Genomic DNA, 21,993 nt, shown 5'->3' with positions numbered 1-21,993 from the left:
GTTTTGAAGAAGTGGAGAATGAGAATATTGAAGAGCTGCTTGAGTCCCACTGTGAAGACCTCTCTACAGCTGATCTACAACAACTTGTAGCTGAGGAGGAAGTGGAAGCAGGAGATGAAGTCCAGGATGCAGCACCTTGAGAGCTTTCTACTTCTGTTTTGTCTTCTGTCCTGAGGGAAATTGAGGAGCAGTTGCAGCTCTTAGAGGGCAGTGATTACAATGCAGAATGCAATAGTGTAGCAGTTCGTGGAATAAGATCTTATTTGGCACCCTATGAACAGCTACTTCATGAACGAAGAAAAAGAGCAACGCAGCAAAAACTGGTTGTCTTTTTTAAGCCAATCCCCAAGAAGCATTCAGAAGATGATGAATCACAGCCATCCACTTCTGGATTTACTATTTTTTCACCCTAACCCTGCAACCACCACTGCACCTGAAGATGATGATAATGGTGACCCTCGTCTCTTGCATTAACAACAGAACAACCTCCAAAGCTCCTCCCCTGTAAAGTCATCTTGATATATTTTCAAGATAAGGCGTTAAATTTACTTTTATTACATTATTACATAAGAATCAAACAATTATGCAAACAGTGCTATCCTTTGTGTTAGGCTTTTAAGTGATTTTTGAGTGCTTTTTTAGTGGTCTGCCCTAACCCTGCTTTTTCCATATGCCCCATTATTTCTATAACATGATTTTCTATACACACGATGTTGCGCAGGAACACAATTAGCGTGTTACAACAGAACCCCCTGTATGGGCAGGGACGAAGAAATGGCAGATGGAGTTTAATCTGGGTAAGTGTGAGTTGCTGCATTTTGGGAGATCAACTGTTAAGGAAAAGTATACAGTTAATAGCAGTATTTTAAACAGCATTGATGTAGAGAAGGATCTTGCGGTTCAAGTCCACTGTGCCCTGCAAGAGGCCACGCAAGTAGATGGGATGTAAAGAAGGCGTGTGGCATGCTTGCCTTTATTGATCCGGGAATGAGTACAAGAGTTGGGATGTCGTGTTGCAGCTTTAAAAGGCTTTCGTTGGGTCACACTTACAGTATTGTGTTCAATTCTGGTTGCCACTTTACAGGAAGGATGTGAAGGCTTTAGAGACATGCAGAAGAAGTTTACCACTGCCTGGATTAGAGGGTATGAGCTATAAGGAGAAGATAGAAAACCTCGGGTTGTTTTCTCTGGAGTGGTAATTGCTGAGGGGAGACTTGATAAAACTCTATAAAATTATGAGATGCTTAGGTAGGATTAACAGTCAGAATCTCTTTCTCCAGAGTTGAAATGTACGACACTAGGGGGCATGCAATTACAGTTAAAGGGGGCAAGTTCATAGGAGATGTGAGAGGCAAGTTTTTTACAGTGTGGTGGGAGTCTGGAACGCACTGCCAGGGGTGATGGTGGAGGCAGTTGCAGTAAGGGCATTTAAGGGACTTTACAATAAGCACATGAATATGCAAGGAATGGAGGGATATGGACCAAGGGCAGGCAGAAGGGATAAGTTTCATTTGGTATCATGTTCGACTTAACATCAAGGTCTCAAAGACACGTTCCTGTGCTGTACAGTTCTATGTTCTGTCTGTAAGAATAATAAGTGATTATGTTTGGGGATTTTAACTTCCAAACATAGACTGGCACTGTCATAGTGTTAAGGGCTTGGTTGGAGAGGAATTTGTAAAGTGTGTACAAGAAAATTTTCTGATTCAGTTTGTAGATATACGTACTAGAGAAGGTGCAAAACCTGACCCGCTCTTGGGAAATAAGGCAGGTCAGGTGACTGAGGTGTCAGTGGGGGAGCACTTTGGGGCCAGTGACCATAATGCTATTAGTTTCAAAATAGTGATGGAAAACGGTAGACCGGATCTAAAAGTTAAAATTCTAATTTGGAGGAAGGCTAATTAAGACAGTATTAGACGAGAACTTTCAAAAATTGAAGTGGGATGGATGTTCATGGGTGAAGGGATGGTTGGAAAATGGGAAGCCTTCAAAAATGAGGTAACAAGAGTTCAGAGACAGTATGTTCCTGTTAGGGTGAAGGGCTAAGGTTGGCGGTGTAGGGAATGCTGGATGACTAGAGAAATTGAGGTTTTGGTTAAGAATAAGAAGAAAGCATATGTCAGGTATAGACTTCAAAGATCGAGTGAATCCCTAGAAGAGTATGTAGGCAGTAGGAGTATACTTAAGAGGGAAATCAGAAAGGCAAAAATGGGTCATGAGATAGCTTTGGCAAATAGGGTAAGGAGATTCCAAAGGGATTCTACAAATGCGCCAAGGACAAAAGGGTAACTACGGAGACAATAGGGCCCCTTAAAGACCAGCAAGGCCACCTATGTGTGGAATTGCAGGAGATGTGGGAGATACTGAACAAGTATTTTGCGTCAGTGTTTACTGTGGAAAAGGATACGGAAGGTAGATAACATGGGAAGAAATGAAAATGTCCATGTTACAATAGGAGGAGGTACTGGATGTTTTAAGTGCATAAGGGTGGATAAATCCCTAGGATCTGATCGGGTGTATCCTAGAACTCTGTGGGAAGCTAGGAAGGTGATTGCTGGGCCATTTGCCGAAATATTTATATCATTGATAACCACTGGTGAGGTGCTGGAAGACTGGAGGTTGGCAAGTGTGGTGCCACTATTTTAAGAAAGGTGGTAAGCAAAAGCCAGGGAGCTGTAGACTGGGGAGCCTGACATTGGTGGTGGGCAAGTTGTTGGAAGGAAACCTGAGGGACAGGATTTACATGTATTTGGAAAGGCAAGGACCGATTAGGGATAGTCAACATGGTTTTCCGCGTGGGAAATTGTGTCTCATTAACTTTGATTGAGTTCTTTGAAGCAGTAACAGGTTCAAGTTCAACAGGTTCCTTAGGGTAGACTGGTAAGCAAGATTAGATCACATGGAAAACAAGGAGAACTAACCATTTGGATACAGAACTTGCTCGAGGATAGAAGAGTGGTGGTGGAGGGTTGCTTTTCAGACTAGAGGCCTGTGACTAGCAGTGTGCAACAAGGATCGGTGCTGGATTCACTGCTTCTTGTCATTTATAAAAATGATTTGGATGTGAACTTAGGAGGTATGTTTAGTAAGTTTGCAGGTGACCCTGAAATGTGTAGTGAACAGCAAAGAAGGTTAGAGATAATGGGAACTGCAGATGCTGGAGATTCCAAGATAATAAAATGTGAGGCTGGACGAACGCAGCAGGCCAAGCAGCATCTCAGGAGCACAAAAGCTGACGTTTCGGGCCTAGACCCTTCATCAGAGAGGGGGATGGGGGGAGGGAACTGGAATAAATAGTTTTATTAATAAATAAATTTATTCCAGTTCCCTCCCCCCATCCCCCTCTCTGATGAAGGGTCTAGGCCCGAAACGTCAGCTTTTGTGCTCCTGAGATGCTGCTTGGCCTGCTGCGTTCGTCCAGCCTCACATTTTATTAGCAAAGAAGGTTACTTGCTTAATAAGCCACCAAATACAAAATGTAATGTGTCTAAGCATAAAATATACATGAAATAGTTACCATCTCCCGATTGTCAAAAAGCAGGATTGTAAAGCGGACCAAGTACAAGGGCTGTTGTTGAGTTTCAAAAAGTGGATTGAACCCAAGCTAATTGGCTCTGTAGTTCTTAAATCATTTTGATACAAATTGGGTTATTATCAACAATTCTAAGCTACTGGGCACACGTTAGGAACCAGTGCTTACTCAGATCTAAAGAGTCCAGTTTTTTTAACAGTTGGCATCTCTGCCCTTTTCGCAGGTGATGGGTCTTCGCCGTCAGCGCAATTATGCAGGCCGTTGGGATGTCCTAATCCAGCAGGCTACTCAGTGCTTGAATCGCCTCATCCAGATTGCTGCTCGCAAGAAACGTAACTACATACTTGACCAGGTACTGTTGTGTTTCCGTGCTTTATTACTACATTAGATAAGTTAGCTTCATTTTGTTTGTCTACAACAACAAATTAATGATACATTTATTCAACAAATTAAAGGTCTTTTAATATTGTTTAAAAATTGTAAATAAAGTTGAACTTTGTTTCATTGCTTGGGATCAAATGAAAATAGCCATCTCTCGTAAAGAACCAAAATACAACATGAAATGTAATGATGTTGCTGCTTAAAAGTAAAACACCAGTGGTGAGTAAGTGACTGATCTCTATTGTTACTAACTAAAACAAAATGCTTTAAAAAGTAAATATAGTAATTGGAACTTTGTTTTGTTAAATAATTGATGTTCAGGTAAGTTATGACTAACTATTATTGACTTTGCAGGGCCTCCAGGATGGGCAAGGTAAGTACAGGTCTAAATGGCATCTTGGGCTCAGGATAACTGTAAGTACCACTGGTAAGTAGTTGTATGTTGTCTTGTCCGGGACAGATGGTCTAATGAAGAACTGGTAAGTATCAGTGAGTGTAGTCAGGGTCAAGGCAGGAAAAACTTTGCACTTTCTTGATGGCATTTGTAGAATGGATTGAACTCCTCAGAAGTGCAAAGAATGAAATCCTACTTGTAGTTTCAGATGCTAACCTACACGAGAACCTGGTAGCCAGTCATCCACCATAGGAACGCAGCAATCACTCTGATATACTTCATCAGTTTATTTAAATTTAAAGTTCAGATTGGCTTTTGCAGTGTTTCTTAAAATATTTAAATGGATCCTTGGCTGAAACATTCCCCATTCCAATGGCACAGTGATACACACATATAACATTTATGTACATTTATGAATTAGGCAGTTCTACTTAATGCACGCTGAAGTTTGGCATGTCTAATTTAACATTCCAATGAGTACATTTAAAGATCTATACTTTTGTTAAATTTCACGGCCATGTTTGGTGTGCATGTTGCAGTTGGTTTAATGCTGCAAAGGCTTTAGGTCCTGTGTTGCTCCATAAATCCTGTGTTCAAAATCTGAAAGTGTCCTTACCTTTAAATGCAGAACAAGGATTTTATCCTGGCTGAACATCGCAATTTAGGCAACTTTTTTTGAAAACAAAAATAGAGCTTAAATGTAAATAGGAAATTATTTTTCAGGGTTGCAGAGTTCTATACAGATGTTGCATAACAAAAAAATGAGTATTTGCTACACAATATTGTTTTCTACTGAATAGATTACAGCTGTAATGTGCTGTATCACCACTTTGCATGTTGGTAGTACCATAAAATGTGATGTTGTTAGTTTCCTTGTGAAAAAGAATTGTTATTAGCTTTAAAAGGAGTGAATACTTGACTATTCACAAGATAATCCCTGGAGATGGGCTGGCATTGTGCACTGTAATGTTAAATAGAAAGTTGTTGCAAGTTGTTTAAAAACAAGTTGTATTTCATAAATGTAATAGAATTTAAAAACAGTTTTAGATAATAAACAAAACAGTGTTGTGGCCTTATAAAAACCATTAAATAATGCACAGAAGATTTGTTAAAGATACATGAGATTATATGAAAGGTTTAGGTTAAAGACAAATAAAGAAAAGCTTTTCCATTAGCTGAAGGTACAAGGATGAGGTAACATGGATTTAGACATTTAGGCAAGTGATACAGCAAACATGAGGCAGAACTTTTTTACACACCGAGTGTTAATACCTCGGAACTTGCAATGTGTGACATGAAAGGGGAAATAAACGTGCAGGACTGTGGGAAGACACTGGGGAAATGGGGCTGACTGTTTTGTGCGGTCATGAGCTGGAGTGGACTTGATGCATTGAATGACTGCCTCTGTATTGCAATGACTTTGACACTACAAACCCTCCCCCAACTGGATCCCATCCTCCACTTTGGAAAGTTCTGCTCCAGATGTTTTACAAAGAACATCTAAGAAGAAATGTAGCAGCCTGGTGCAAAGTTAATTATTAAAAGCTTTGCAGCATGGAAAGAGGCCCTTTGGCCCATCTGTGTCCACACTCATCATCAAACATCTCTAGTCAACTCTAGTCCCGTTCTCTAGTATTTGGCCTGAACCTTTTATAAAATGGCAAGTATTCACGAAAATATTTGTTAAATGCGATGTTTTCCACCTCCATCCCTCCTTTTAGACAGTAGAAACTTGAATTTAAATAATCTATCAATTGGTTATTGACCTCTCTGTTAAGGAAGTTGGAAGATGTGAACGAAACTGAGGGGTAAAGTTGATGGTTGTTGCTTGATACGTAAAATAACGTGACAGTGATAGACCCCAGAACCAGTTCTGCACATCTTGGATTTGGTTATAAGGAGTAGTGTAACACTGATGACTCAAAACGAGGAGGTTTATTATTCAGACTGTAGGAGATTTGAGGTCGGTGCAGGTAGTGCAGTGCAGTGTAAGGTAACTGATTTTGGAAAGATGACAAAGGATAAGAGCAAACAGGGAACGGAGGTATGCAGTAAATGGAATTATATTAATCTACGGAGGAAGATATGTATTTGAATACAAACAATAAATGATTAAATTGTAATAAATTACGATAGTGTTTAGTGTAATATATTTAGTATAGTGTATAGTATAGTGTAATATATTTAGTATTTAGTATAATAATAGCAAAGAGACAAGGAGGAAGATGTGTCACACAGTGGTTTGGCCACATTTGGAGAATGGTGCAAATTTCAGTGCCTCATTTCAAGGTCACATATTAAAGTTGTGTAGAGGTTTCTCAGAAAGATGCCACAGTGAAGTCAAGGATTAGAAATTTCTTTACACTGTGGTGTTTGACTTTGGATTCAGATGGATACTATTGCATTTCTTTTAAAGGGAAATGAGATCAACATTTGAGGCAGAAGGAAATACAAGAAAATGGGGAGAGGGAATAGAGTCACAGGATTAACTGTAACTGACAGCCAATTGCATCCTATGCTCACTGTTTCAAAATACGATAATTTCAGTTACAACTGGTATATGTATTAATGAAAGTTGCTTTCGTGTTCACCTGTCTGCGTATAGTCAGGTGCTCTGTTCCCAACTTCCCCATCACCATGATATTAACATGTGTCTTTACTTCTGTTGCTAGCCTGTTGTCATTACCATTGTGCAGTCATTGCCCCTGTGAAGTATGCAGGTATTTTGTTTCATGCAAAATATATACAAACAGTTGCCTTTCCTGAGCAATGCTTCTGAGAGGTGCAGTGGTCTCTTTGGCTGTGATGTGGGCATGTATTTATCAATGTTCAACATAGCGCACATAGATTTTGCTGCTCCAACATTCAGTAGGATCGTGGTGCATCTGATTGTGTTCCGAATTCCACATTTCTCTAACCCTATGATCTTTGATTCCCTTGCCTAACATAAATCTTTCTACCTCCACCTTAGAAAAACATCCAGATCGCCTGCCTTTTGAGGCAAAGTTCCAAAGAGAAACAAATTCTTTATATCTGTCCCAAAAGGCCACTCCTAGTTCTAAAACAGCCTGCCTCTTGTTCTGCACTCTGTTTTCATTGATTATAAGACTGGATTTTCAGCAATTAGGTTGTACTAAATAAGATCAACACTTTCAAATAAGAAGACAACACAGTTGTATTGTGAAAGTTCCTGTTAAGGTTAGGAATTGTAATCTAACAGGAATGAGGGATGCAGTAATTGGTAATGTGTTACAACAACAATTTTATTGAATATAGTGATAATGATAATGCTATTAAAAATAATAATATGTTTAAAAAAGGAAAGGTAATATTGAAAAAGAAAAAACATCTTTTGTGTGAGTGAGAAGAAATGCACCTTTGTTACAGCACAAAGAGTTAACCCAAATTCGTCTGTCCGCATTCCAGAGTGCTAAAGTAATCCAAAATTAGTCTATCCATGATAGATCATTAAAATGGTAAACCAACCCTTGGTACAGAAATTACCAGGTCTCTGGATAGCCCTACATGGTATGATTCTCTTGTTCAGCTGTTTTCATCAGTTGCTGATTGTTGTGGTATTTATTTTTGGCTCCATTCCAGTCTTTTGAGGCTTTGACCTGATTTTGCCCAAATAAAAGGTCTGAACAAACCATGTTTTGGTGTTTCTCACAGAATGGAAAAAATCTGCACACTTACCAGAACTCAGATTGTTGACCATTCTTGACAATATCTCTTCAACTATTTAGTGTCCATCATAGAATTCCTACAATGTGGAAACAAGCACTTTGGCTCAACAAGTCCACACCAACCCTCCGAAGAGCATCCCACCCAGACCTATTTACCCACCCTTTCCCTGTAACGCTGCATCTCCCTTGGCTAACACATCTAATCTACACATCCCTGAACAGTCTGGGGCAATATAGCATGGCCAATCCACCTAGCCTGCTCATCTTTGGACTGCGGGAGGAAACCAGAGCACTCAGAGGAAACCCACACAGATGCGTGGAGAATGTACAAACTCCATGCTGCCCGAGGGCGGAATTGAATCCGGGTCCCTGCCACTTTGAGGGAGCAGTGCGAACCACTGAGCGACCGTGTTGCCCTAAATCAACCTCCATTTCATCGACCACCCTGTTGTCAGGCTAATCGTTGACCCGACATGTAGTTCACTTGTAGGTCATGGGGTCAATCCAGTAAGGACAATTGGAAAAATCAGCTTTTGGGGATAGAAGAAAAATCCAATCAAATCAACAACAGTAAATATTATATCCTTGGGAACAGGGCCCAAGTTTATAGTTGAATGTTGCAACAGATTGCATAATTGGTTAATTTTGATTTTTACAAAGTATAAATTCAGTTTGAGTTTACTTGAAAATCAAAAGTTAAGCAGAAATTAGACATAAAAGATAAAATTGTAAAAATTGATGATTCTTGCTGTAGGCCTACAGTTCATTGGAATGTTCACACCAAAATATCTCTGATGGCATCTCACTGAATTTGATCCTGTGGGATCATTTCTGATAACTTTAGGGAAATGGATTGCTGTGTATTGTCACTGAAGAGGCTTGTAGCCTACAGATGGGAAAAAAGTGATTAAAAACAAGAGATGTTTTTGGGAAATTTGGCAAACTGGACAGTGGAAGAATTGCTAGTTAAATCAGATTGGCTGGACAGCTGGTTTGCAGTGCAGAGTAATGCTGACAACATGGGTTCAATTCTCACACTAGCTGAAGTTACCAGAAAAGATTCTGCTGTCACTCTCTCCACCTGAAGAAGGACTGAGGCTCTGAAACCTTGTGATTGCAAAAAACCTGTTGGACTATAACTTGGTGTCGTGTGATTTCTGACTTTGTCTACGCAGTCCAACTCCGGTACCTCTACATCATGACTCTTTCCACTCACCTGAGGTGTAGTGACCTTCAAGTTAAACCACTATCCCCCCGTCACTCTCTGTAATGAGAGAGCAGGCCTGTTGTCCATTAGGACTATGACAACTTTTATTTAAAATTAATATTGCTGTAGTGAGTAATCTTCCAGTGAGACTGTGTTTCCCAAAACTTGAACTACATCTGACATTACTTTTCCTGTTGTAGTGTTCATTATTGTGAGGGGTAAGGAATTATACATTGTAAGGAACTGCTAATTTCCTTCACTGATATAAATAAGATGGATTGTTGTACCATTCTGTGGTCAGTTAGATGGCTAGGACGTTTAGTAAGATAGAAAGCTGGTACCTAAAATAGTCATCAAAATTCTTGTGCCCTGTTTCTGTATATAGAAAATAGCCACAGTTAAGAAACAAGAGCATTGATACCACTGTCAAAGTACTGACGCTTGTTAGAAGCTGATTTTTTTTTATTCATTCAAGGGATGAGGGCATCACTGGCTAGGCAGCATTTATCGCCTGTCCCTAATTGCCCAGGAGGCAGTTAAGAGTCAACCACATTGCTTTGGGTCTGGATTCACATGCAGGTCAGACTAGGTAAGGATGGCAGTTTCCTTCCCCAAAGGATATTAGTGAACCAGAGGGGTTTTTATGAAAATCGATTCACAGTCATCATTAGATTCTTAATTCCAGATATTTAATGAATTCAGATTCCACCGTCTTCCGTGGCGGGATTCAAACCTGGGTTTCCAGAACATTATCTGGGTCTCTGGACTAACAGTCTAGCGATAATACTACTAGGCCATCTCCCCCCAGTGATGAGACTTAATATATTTAAACAAGAATTGTACACACTACAATGAACTAAGCTCATGCCTAAAAATGCAGCAGTGTTGCTTGATTAAATTGGAATTATTTATTTGCCAAATACATTGAGTGGTGGTTAGCCACATTCGGACCAGTTAATCACTTAAAGCACTGGGGTCTCTGATGAGATTGATAGCGGGAAGTTTGCCAGTAATTTCCATTCTGATGGGTTAGTTGTCATAGGTACACAGCCAAGGAGACTGATTTAAGTTGTTACACTGTACACAGTTGAGGACACTGATTTAAGCAAAGATTTTTAAACACAACACATTGTTTTAAAACCATGCAGTTATTACAGCCATTTCTATTAAACTTATGATTCCTTTTTTTTAAATAGTTGATCTTGTATTGTAAATGTAGGAAGTAAAGTAACATTTGATACATTAATTTATGAATTGGTGTGATTTGTAAACTTCTAATAGTCAGGTATGGACTACTTGTTTGTGTACTAAATTCTAATTTTAATTAGTTTTCAGGTGGAAATTATTTGGCCCAGAACTGTCTACTTTGTCAATAGGTAGACAGGGTTTGTTGCTTTTGTGATCACGTTTCTGAGGCCCAGAGCATTTGGAGGTTGTTGGAAGAGATGTAGGAATGAGAGAGAGACATTGTTAGTCCTGGATGCTTCAAATTTTCAGTCATAAGAGAACGTGTGCTATGACACTTGTGCTGTTGGTTTAGTGTCTGTAAATTGTGGAGCAACATGAGATCTTCCTAAGCCTAACAAATACCTGTCAGATTTATACAACAATGAAACCAGTGTGGATACTCCCTAGATTGTGCGGGTAAGTTTTTTTCTGTAAGGGTATGAGGGAGGTGCCCAACCTGCCAGAACATCGAACTATGAGGGGGAAATCTGTTTATTTCATCGTTTACAGGCCTCAATGTCTGCAAACCAAGCAACAAATAATGAACAATTTTGCCTCTTCTTTGTCACCACTGCTAGACAAATGTTTATGGATCAGCACAGAGACGAAAAATGCGTCCTTTTGAAGGGTTTCAACGCAAGGCTATTGTAATTTGTCCCACGGACGCCGATTTAAAACAACGGACAATAAAGCGCACTGATGAGGAAGGAAAGGATGTTCCTGATCATGCAGTTTTAGAAATGAAAGGTAGGAAACTGGAAACACCCACCCTGTTTAAAACAGTCAGCAGGAAAAAAAATGCAGTCAGATAGCTCTCTTCCCTTCTTCATCCTTTGTTATTGTCCCCACATCAAACCCATTTCACCGTCTCTTTCCTCTTACCAGATGTACACACTATAAACCCCAGGTTAGTACACCAAGAATGTTATGGCCATCACCAGATTCTCTGATTTATGTGGTGTCCATAAGTGCGTTGATGGCAACCAGTTACACAATGTCAAGTGATCTGCTTGGAAATTCAGAAGCAGTTTTCTGGTGATTGCAGTATTTTTTTTCTTTAATTTTTTGTTTTCCTTGCACCCTACTTTCTCCCAGCGATGAGTGGCATTGGCCCCCGGCGCAAAGATCCGTCCTTTGGAGGTTCGATCTTCACTTTGCCAGACCTGGAATCGGCCATTAATATGTCTCTTCTTGTGTTTCTTCTTTCCCTATCCTTTTTCGTTTTGTGCATGTGGCTCTCAGCGAACTTCACCCTGCCCGAAGCTGATGAGTTCCTGGATGACGTCACCTACGTAGAGCTGCAGAAGGAGGAGTCGCTGAAGCTGGTTAGTGAGTACAACGAAGAAGGGAAAAGGGCCGGCCCTCCCCCGGACAAGCGGTTTGACAACCGATCTGGTGGCTTCCGTGGACGTGGAAACTTCAACCGATTTGATAATCGTGGTGGGCAGGCGACACGTGGGTTCACCCGTGGTGGATTCCGACCAGGTAAGTGGCTGGGGCTGTTCGGAGAGGCTCCAAGTTTACAATTGTTTTAAATTAGCATTAATGGAACATTTGTGGCTCCACTTAGTAGCTTATGATGAAAACGTCACATCGTTTAAGATGCCGTCAGGAGCACTTGTTCACACACAGACTGAATTTTACTCTGGGAGTAGTGGTTCCACCTCATGTAAAAGTCACCGGTGATCCTACTTCCACTTGGCCAGTTTTCCCTACAGGCATTAAATGGCTGTAGAGCCATTATAATTGGCTTGAGATAATACATTTGACCTTCACGAAGAGGAAATCCCACAGTTGTTTAAAGTATTGGCAAAGATCTGTAGCTTGGGTTGTGGATGAAGTTGTTGACTTGCTCGCCGAGCTGGCTTGTTTTTGTTCAGATGTGTTGTTACCATGCAAGGTAACATTGTCAGTGGAGCCTCCGATGAAGGCTTCCTCCAACACTCCGCAGATTGAGATTTAGCATGGTGATGAAACAGCTAAACAAAAGCATGCCAGCTTGGTGAGCAAGTCAACAACCTCTGGAAATATTACCACTCAGTGGTTGGGGACAGCCACTCATCGCTGGGAGAAAGTAGGGTGCAAGGAAAAAAAAATTAAAGAAATACTACCACTCAGTGGTTGGGGAGCAGTTTATTGGCAGCTTTCATGTCATAGCAGCACCTCCAGCAGATGTAGCCTGTCCTGAGACAGCAGTGACCTTGAGTGGAAGATGTTGAGCATTAGAGCCAAGTGTAAGGTGGGAACTCGCCTAGACAAGGTGATCGGCAGGGTCTAACAAGGTTTGTGGTTCGAAAAAGAAAGGTGATCTCTGATGGATACAGCGCACCTGTCCAGGAGGCATCCTCCACCCCCCGCCCCCCCCCCAGCCTCCAGGCCCTTGTGACTAAGCTTTCGCAGCAAGCAAAGGTTCTTAAGTAAGGACCTCAGTAGATCCATGTGTGATTTTTGTTAGGAACTGTTATTAATGACTATGGAACAAGGAACATGGATAGATTAGAGACAGAGAACTGAATTACGGAATAAGCTGAATGGCCCACTCCTGCTGTTACATTCACCTGTTGCTGGAACATTCTCAGCCTATTGATGCCCAGCATAGATTCAGAACTTGTAACAGTCACGAATTAAAATCTCTCTGTGTTAAATTCAGGCTACAGTCGCGGAAGTAACACACAGAACCGTTGGACCAACAGCAGCACCAACAACCGTGGTACCTACAATCGTACCCAGAACTACAACTCAACCCGCACACCCATCTACAACAAAACCAGCTACAATCAGAGTCAGGTAACCATCATTGATAGATAATCAGGCAGGAGCAAGGGTAGACGTAAGTAAGCTGGAATCAGTTGCAGTTGCTTTGTTTATTGGATATGAGGGTGGGAGTGAGCAACCAGTTTTGTGGGATTTATATTCTTATGCAAAAGCTATATTTATATAGAGTCTTTCGTATCTGCAAGGCTGTCCCAAAGTGTTTCACGCCAATTTTGTTGAAGTGTAGTCACTGTTTTTGTGGATACACCTGACAGTCATTTTCTCCTTGGCAAAGTCATGCACGTTATAGATAAGTGTCTTGGTCATGTTTGTGGAAGGATAGATATTTACAAGCACTCCTTCCTTGCTGTTTTGAACTGATGTCCATGGCACTAACCAGTGTTTCTCAGATGCAGCTCCAACAGTGCAACCCTCTCTCATATTCCTTGGCATTCCCTATCCGTACATGGTCAAGAACCCATGCCCTTCTAACTTTGTGGTGTGTGCACAGCCATGGAGTCATGTTTACTTGTGTTTGGATTCTTCAATTAATTTTCAGCCTAGTGCTTCTTAGTCTGTCTGGATCCTTGTTGGCATCTGTGGGACTAGTGCTGACATTTTTTGATTAATCTTCCCTCCCAGACCCCCTTTATTGGATTTGCTACAGAACAATTAAATCAAGAAAACTGCAGATGAAAGGTTATTCTCTTTACCCATTCTGAGCTTAATTACCAAATCTGTAATAATATTGCCATGTTTTATTTCGATTTTAGCCAGCACCGGCACCAGCACCGGCACCAGCACCTGTTCCTGTTCCTGTTCCTGTTCCTGCACCTGCACCTGCACCTGCGCCTGCGCCAGCAGCACCGACGACAGCACCGACAACGTACGCTCAGAGTTACAGTCAGGGCTACAATCAAGCCTACACTCCTAATTACAGTTACGGAAACTACAGCAGCTACGGGAGCTATAACCAAGGCTACACTCAGCCCCAGACAGCAACGCAACCTTACACCCAACAGTACCCCAACCAGTACCAGCAGGTAATTTTTTTTCCCTAGACTCAAAATGTTGGAATGCATGTTCTAAATCTCTCTTAGCGTCAGGAATCAGGCACCTCAGCGTCAGGTTTACTGGGTTCTGTAGGACAGATGTCATGCCTTCAAGAGCTGCTAGTCGGTCAGAAACTAGCAACTTCTCCAGTCTCAGAAGTGCCACTGGGACTGGTGGCCACTCTCAGTACTGCAGAAAACCCTGGGAGGAGGCCCAGTCACCGAGCCCCAGGGCAATTAGCTGGGACAGGTTTGCCTGGGAGATAAGTCAGGTAGGCTCAGGGTGAAGTCGGTGAGGACGGCAAGGGAAGACAATTTTGCCCACGGGCAATACTAATTATCAGCAGATCCCTTCAATGAACATAGGCTGTCCAAGCATAAGGTTCCTCTGAGATCACAGTGGCTGGCAGTGTGTACTTGATGACATACCTAAGGAAGGCTGTTCTCAAATGTGTCCCACGCGGGACTTAATATTGGGGGGAGAAAGGACTTCCTATTTCCAGCCTTCCCCCACTATATAGGGCCCAGCTGTTAAAGGGCAATGAGAGAAAAATCTGCTCATGATTACAGCTTGAAATTAAAACTTAACATAATGAGGCAGAACAGAAATAATTTGACAGTGGATATATTCTAACAAATCATAACATCCGGTCCATGGAAGTTGTTGTATAAAACCATTTCTTGATCTCACAACGATGGTCACCATTTCATATATCATTTAAGAAAAGGTACATGGACCTATGGTTTTTATAATCACTTGAACTTGTTTTGAAACGTTCATTGTTTTCAGTGAATCTTGATGCCTGTGGATTTAACATCACCCGTATTCCCTTTGTTCTGCAGTATGCTCAGCAGTGGAGCCAATATTACCAGAACCAGAGTCAGTGGAACCACTACTACGGGAACTACAGCTATGGGAATTACTCAGGAGGCTCTCAGGGCTCTGGGACACAGTAAAACCCAAATTCTAAAGCTATCGTCACAAAACCATTTTTTAAAAAAAAACACAATTATTCTACTAGCAGTCTGTTGTATTTAAAATTTAAAAGCTGCATCAGGGTGTGAAACACACCAGTTTTCAGTCATTTTATTGTGTCGATATAGTAGTAGTGATTGTAAAATTGAAAAAGTTGCAAAGAAGAAGGAATAAACAGTTTTAAGATTCTGGGATGTTTCGTGTAATGACGCCTTTTTAGATTTTTATGTAACTTTTTACTGTTAATAAGCTGTCGATATTTTGTCGGTAATTAATGACAAAATTTCTTCAAAACAATTAGAATCTTGAATATGTTAACTTTTTTTATACAATGTATAACTATTCATGTGACTTTGCTTGTGCATTTCTGTTGAGTCTGGTTGAAACGGCTCTTTGTATCTAGGGACGATTTACAATTGAATGACACACACACAGCTTTTTGGTGTTACTGCTCTCAATAACGTTGTGTGAAAACTTGTGTTTGTGTGAAATATAATTAAGGGCGCAAGGAATATTTTTGATCTCAATGTTGGGTTTTAATATTGTACCTATCTTGGTGACAAGGAATGCTCAGAACTATGTCTGGACACACTTCAGGTCTGGCAACTGTCCTAATTGTAAAAAGCAGGGATTCAAATGAAGAACTAAACACTCCATATTGTGGACAAACCAAACCAAATCATTTACAATATCATTCAGGCAGTTTATTTCACTGCCGCTTTAGCTGATGAACTGAAAAAAATTGTCTTCCATCTCCAAAAGCTGACAAACATATACTGTTAATAAAAACACATCTGCCTATCTTAGTTTTTGTTCATGTTTTACTTCACTACCTTCGCACAATCTTCATCCCTGAAAGGAGTATGGTATGTATCTGGTTGTATCTAAAGAAGTGGGTGGAGGAAAGAGGGGTGACTGCCTTGGTCAACTATCCTTCCTGAGGTGCTGTGCACGAGGATGGTAAGTGAAGATATTCTAAGACTTATTGAGACAGCAAATACCCAGTAATTCTGTAATTTAAGCCTTTTGTCCCAAGAAGTTGTGATCTCAACTTCTGGAACAAATTGTCTTTATTTGGAATACTCTAAATAATAAAACAATTTTTGAAAAGCATAGTTTGTTAGCTGGAGGTGAATAACTTGATCCAAATCTAGACATCAAATGCCAACCTAGATAAATTTACTCAGAACTGATTAGGCAAGCAAGATGGGCTGAATGCCTTCTGCTATACTATTAAGTAATTACGATACTTGATTCAATTGTGTTTACTCCCTGCATGTTACTTGACCACTAAATATTTTCATTTGAAGTTTTTCATTATGGGATCACTCATTTCTCTGCACTTGAGGCAGACAAGGATTTATCACAGGGAACCAAATTTTGAACATTCAATTTACCAAATTTTCTCCATTCTCCTGTTATCTTGTCACTTGAGTGAATAGCTCGAGCAACTCTTAATAACCTATTTTGGACAGGCATGATGAGATGCAGGAACTCTTGGTTTGGAATAAATATCACAGAGGATTAGAACTGATCGAATATATACAAAGAAGGTTCCCCAGGTGACTGAGAAAGGTGCCCTCAATGGGTCACTGAACTATATAGGTCTGCTTGGCCTTTGTTAGATGCCGGTTTTGCTACTTTCACAGCCTGAGTGATAATCTGTGCAATAGATCACATGCCTGTTCAGAAGCTGCTTGATTTTTAGTCCAGAAATTTTTATGTTGAAAGTTGGCTGTGATTTCTGAAGAATAAAGTGAGCTAATTAATATAAAAATCCAGCCAAAGGCTGTTTGCTTTGGCACGGGGAGATATTTTGTGATTTGGCCCTACTGGGAGTGAGGCTGTGTGGATGGTGTTGGAACAGATTCTTAAAATGCTGTTCTGCAATTGCACAACCTGTTGACTTGTTGATGGAATGCAGGAAAAGGCTAATTGGAAATAGCACCAAAGGCAAATGAAATTACAACGGAGGGTGAGGAGGAGGGGCAAAAAACCTCACAGGAAATTATTGTGTACAAGATAGTGACCGGCACTGTAGTGACCCTCAGACTGCTGACGGTGTGTTTCATTTCACTTTACAGATAGCTTATAGAGATTGCTTGTCTTGGAAAAGTGCTATTTTTTGTAAATTTCACTAGTTTTGTGTTGTCACTGATCCACATAGGAAAGCGCTTCTCGATTCAGATAGAGGCAAAGGCCAGTTATTACAAGAATATTTGTTAAGTAATCTTAGGAATAACGATCACCAAGATGCCTATATCCTGCCAGGTTGTCAAGCTAGACTAAATGCTTCATAGCGTGCGAACATTGCTCTCTTTCCCTGTTGATAATCTGCCATTTAACTTTACATTTGGTTAAGTTCAAAAGCTATTACTTTGTGACTTTGTCAGTACTTTGTTACACTGAATAAAACAGAACAATTATGTTTAAGCAAAAAAAAACATTAAAAATGTATTTTAAACTGATCTGTACATTGTTTGTAATTGGTATTTATCATTTTAAGCAGCTGATCAACTTTATAAATGGAAGGGGTCAATATGCAACAAAACAGCAGCTACATAACCCAGGTTTGGAATCCAGGTGATCAACCTGGAGGCTTTTTATAAATGTGTTAAATTATTTCTTTTTGTACAATGACAGCTGTTTCTGTAAATGTAGTTGCGTAGACCCTTTGATAATTAGGATACCTGAAGTTTCCATCCCAGCTTCTTCAAAAGCTGCAATGCATGTAAGATTTCTCGGTATCGCCTTGTTCCTCGGGCTTCTGCTCATGCTGACCATGTACCTTGGTTTGACAGCAGTTATGGCTGTTCTGGCGCACACTTTAAAGAGTTGAGGCCTCTGCAGAATATTTATCACGTATTGGCCTATGCTAGAGGACAATCAGTGTGATAAGTGAAAATATGATCACAGCAATGAAGCATTTTGGTCTTATATCTTTGACAACTTCAGGACCTCTCAACAAACTTCATTGTCAACAAATTCCCTTGAAATTTTCCTACTGTATAAGTAAATGTTCATGCACAGTAAAGTGCCATAAAGTACAATGAGGAAATTTTCATTCTGGAGCTCAGTTTGAGGGACTTTCAAGAACTTAGGTGCTGAACAAATATGATGTATCCATGAACAAACCTCATCTAAATGATAGCATCTCTGATAAATGCATCATTCTCTCAGTTGTACATTGAAATACCTGCATAGATATCAGCAACAAGTCTCAGTAGCTGGAATTCTACCCTGTTTCTGGCCAGTATTTTCTCAGACCTATAAATGCTTCATGCTGATGCAAAACCACCAGTCCACAGTGCTAGCCTGTCAGTTGAAGCTTCTCCAGTCTAGGAGTAGAATTCATTAGCTGTTGTTCAATCACTGCCCCATTGTCAACTGCATGTAAACTATAGTTTTAGAGTATTGTAAATTAGCCTTGAAATTTGCAGCTTCCATTACGGTTGTATAAAAATACTGGGGCAATGCTTGAAATGTTCCTCAATTCAAAACTGAAATGTGTTAATCTAGGTCTGTCCCAATACTGAAAAAGTAGCTTGCAGTAGATATCATGCATTTTTATTTGAGTGGCATGTATCGGGAGACAAGCAAGAAAGCATTTAACAAAGCTTTTTAAATCCGAGATGATATGAAATGGTCATCACTTTGCATTTTACTTTACAGTCACAAATAGCACAGAGTCAAGCCATTACACTCAGGCTAAAAGTTGGATTTACTTATGAGCAATGTAGTTACACAGTGGTGGTAAGACGCAATATTTCTAGAGTTCAAATCAAAGAACAAAGTATCATTTTTAGAAAATTGATATCATGCATTTGCTCAAAGTGGGCAAAGTACTCACTGAACAGATCCAGCTGCATGAGAAACTGAAGAAGTTAGATCAATTCTGCTATGCCAAAGGAATTATTTCAAGTTGCATATTTTAATTCTAGAGATACCTTGATGGGTTTGGCATTAGAAATAACCAATTGCTTGATTTACTGACATAAGCTCATGGGAGAAGTGAGAAGCCTTCCAGAAGCAGTGAAGCTAATTCTATCATGCAAAAAAAACTTCATAGCATCTTTATTTGCATCGCATCCAACCTGACCAATGCAGCTGAAGTAACCCAGTTCCTACTTGCACTTAAACTTACCAGTCACATATTCCTGTCTGTTGATCACTTTCCTAGCAACTGTCTCGTTAAATGAACTGTTGTCATTGCAACCTTGGTTTTCTGTTTGAAGGTCAAATTGAGCTTCCAACTGCAAATCTATTCCATCCGAAAGACGACATACTTCCAGCTGCATAATGTCTGGCTCTATCTAGCCTATGTACTAGTAAAACTCTCATTTATGCCTTTTTGCCTATCATACTTCCCCCAATTAACTGCATGCTCCACCCATTTAAATCCTAGATTAGTGTGTCATGTCCTGCTGCCTTCTACACTTCTTGCTGCTGGCCAGTTTAGCTCACAGCCACTCAACACCACATTTTCATGCTCATGTTCAAATTGTTTTGTGATCTCATTCACTTCCTTTCTCTATTGTGTCCTCCAGCCCTACAGTATCTGTGTTTCTCTGACAGCAGGCAGCCATTGTACCAAAAATCACATCACCGGAGTTTAAAATATCATTGTTTAGTGTGATGATGCACTCCATCCCATGTGATGCCTGCCTATTGCAGAAGGTCTGAAGTGTCCTGATGTATACCGTGTACCACCTTCTCTAAGGATGGCTAGGTGTCGGTGTAACCACAGAAAACAAGCAGGCAGTTGGGTACAATGACTGTCTCCATGGTTCACTGCCTGCAGCTGGATCTTTGATGTTATACCTCTTTCACTTGTTCCATCATTGTTTCAGATGATGGGTAGAGTATGCTGCCAGAAATGTTCAGGTCTACGAGTCCTGCCAAGGAAATCTTGTAAGGTAGCAATTGCTTTATTCAGAGAACATTGAATGTGACATAACAGAAAATTTGTCTTCTGAAATGTTACTCTTAACATGAAAACCTTCAAATAACTTTTCATATAGTTTCCATTTTTGACAAGTTTAAAGAGTGGAAGTTGTTTTCAGTGATATTGTTATTAGTTGTGTAGAACCAACTTGTTCATTGTCCTTCAGAGAAATGAAGCTGTTGCATTGCTGTCTGGTCCAGTCCAGTGTCACACTAACAAGTTGACTAGGGTGAATAGGTGACTCCAACTGGTCCCCTTCCTAAAAACAAATTATTTTGAAAAAGCTAGCTTCTTGTACCATAATGTTGTGAGGGTCAATTTGATCTACTGATCATGTGACTTTATTTCCTCAAAAATTCATCACTCACTGGCTGTGTCTTGTGCTGGTTTGCGAGGAACGCAATACAGCTGGTATGGCCGATGTAGGGTTGAGAAACCACTGGACAGCGGGCTGATATCGATGATGTGTGGATCTGCCGGGGATCTCAAGGTGAAGTTCTGCAGCAGGGTTGTGAGGAACAGGAACAGCTGCATCTGAGCTACAGTCTTACCGATGCACATGCGGTTCCCTGTAAGACAAGTAATTCAGGTGTGTAAGGAACTGGCTAAACTATAACAGAGTAATGGACACTTACCAAAACATGGACTTACAAGCATACAAATTAGGAGTGGGATCAGGCCATTCATTTTGATTCCCTTACTGATCAAAAATCTAACTCAGCCTTAAAATGTTCAATGAGCCAGACTTCACGAGTCTCTGAGGATGAGTATTCAATGGGCCAATGCCTCTCTAAAAGAAAATAATTCTCCTTGATTCCCTTTTAAAACCTCGTATTAGAACATGGAACAGTACAGCACAGAACAGGCCCTTCAGCCCACGATGTTGTGCCGACCATTGATCCTCATGTATGCACCCTCAAATTTCTGTGACCATATGCATGTCCAGCAGTCTCTTAAATGACCCCAATGACCTTGCTTCCACAACTGCTGCTGGCAACGCATTCCATGCTCTCACAACTCTCCGTGTAAAGAACCCACCTCTGACATCCCCTCTATACTTTCCTCCAACCAGCTTAAAACTATGACCCCTCGTGTTAGCTATTTCTGCCCTGGGAAATAGTCTCTGGCTATCAACTCTATCTCTGCCTCTCATTATCTTGTATACCTCAATTAGGTCCCCTCTCCTCCTCCTTTTCTCCAATGAAAAAAGTCCAAGCTCAGTCAACCTCTCTTCATAAGATAAGCCCTCCAGTCCAGGCAGCATCCTGGTAAACCTCCTCTGAGCCCTCTCCAAAGCATCCACATCTTTCCTATAATAGGGCGACCAGAACTGGACGCAGTATTCCAAGTGCGGTCTAACCAAAGTTTTATAGAGCTGCAACAAGACCTCATGACTCTTAAACTCAATCCCCCTGTTAATGAAAGCCAAAACACCATATGCTTTCTTAACAACCCTGTCCACTTGGGTGGCCATTTTAAGGGATCTATGTATCTGCACACCAAGATCCCTCTGTTCCTCCACACTGCCAAGAATCCTAATCTTAATCCTGTACTCAGCTTTCAAATTTGACCTTCCAAAATGCATCACCTCGCATTTATCCAGGTTGAACTCCATCTGCCACCTCTCAGCCCATCTCTGCATCCTGTCAATGTCCCGCTGCAGCCTACAACAGCCCTCCATACTGTCAACGACACCTCCAACCTTTGTGTCGTCTGCAAACTTGCTGACCCATCCTTCAATCCCCTCATCCAAGTCATTAATAAAAATTACAAACAGTAGAGGCCCAAGGACAGAGTCCTGTGGAACACCACTCACCACTGACTTCCAGGCAAAATATT

The 21,993-nt window shown here is 40.7% G+C and overlaps 2 protein-coding genes across 2 annotated transcripts in view; one reads left to right on the top strand and one right to left on the bottom strand.

Annotated features, from left to right (window-relative positions):
• Positions 1–17,677, top strand: part of LOC125447681 (heterogeneous nuclear ribonucleoprotein U-like protein 1) — an 89,098-nt gene extending 71,421 nt beyond the window's left edge. Inside the window, exons 10-15 of the mRNA XM_059640996.1 lie at positions 3,756–3,884; positions 11,006–11,174; positions 11,670–11,912; positions 13,078–13,214; positions 13,955–14,224; positions 15,077–17,677. Coding sequence (XP_059496979.1) covers positions 3,756–3,884; positions 11,006–11,174; positions 11,670–11,912; positions 13,078–13,214; positions 13,955–14,224; positions 15,077–15,190 — 1,062 coding nt within the window. The 3' untranslated portion in view covers positions 15,191–17,677. The remainder of the gene's footprint in view (positions 1–3,755; positions 3,885–11,005; positions 11,175–11,669; positions 11,913–13,077; positions 13,215–13,954; positions 14,225–15,076) is intronic.
• A 1,092-nt stretch (positions 17,678–18,769) lies between these two features.
• LOC125447649 (cytochrome P450 2C28-like) overlaps positions 18,770–21,993 on the bottom strand; it is a 41,625-nt gene continuing 38,401 nt past the window's right edge. The window contains exon 9 of the mRNA XM_048522243.1: positions 18,770–20,723. Within this exon, the coding sequence (XP_048378200.1) occupies positions 20,515–20,723 (209 nt within the window). The 3' untranslated portion in view covers positions 18,770–20,514. The remainder of the gene's footprint in view (positions 20,724–21,993) is intronic.

Source organism: Stegostoma tigrinum, chromosome 39 (assembly GCF_030684315.1).
Source record: "Stegostoma tigrinum isolate sSteTig4 chromosome 39, sSteTig4.hap1, whole genome shotgun sequence".
NCBI lineage: Eukaryota > Metazoa > Chordata > Chondrichthyes > Orectolobiformes > Stegostomatidae > Stegostoma > Stegostoma tigrinum.
Note: the sequence above shows the minus strand (reverse complement) of the source record. Positions and strands in the feature narration are given on the sequence as shown.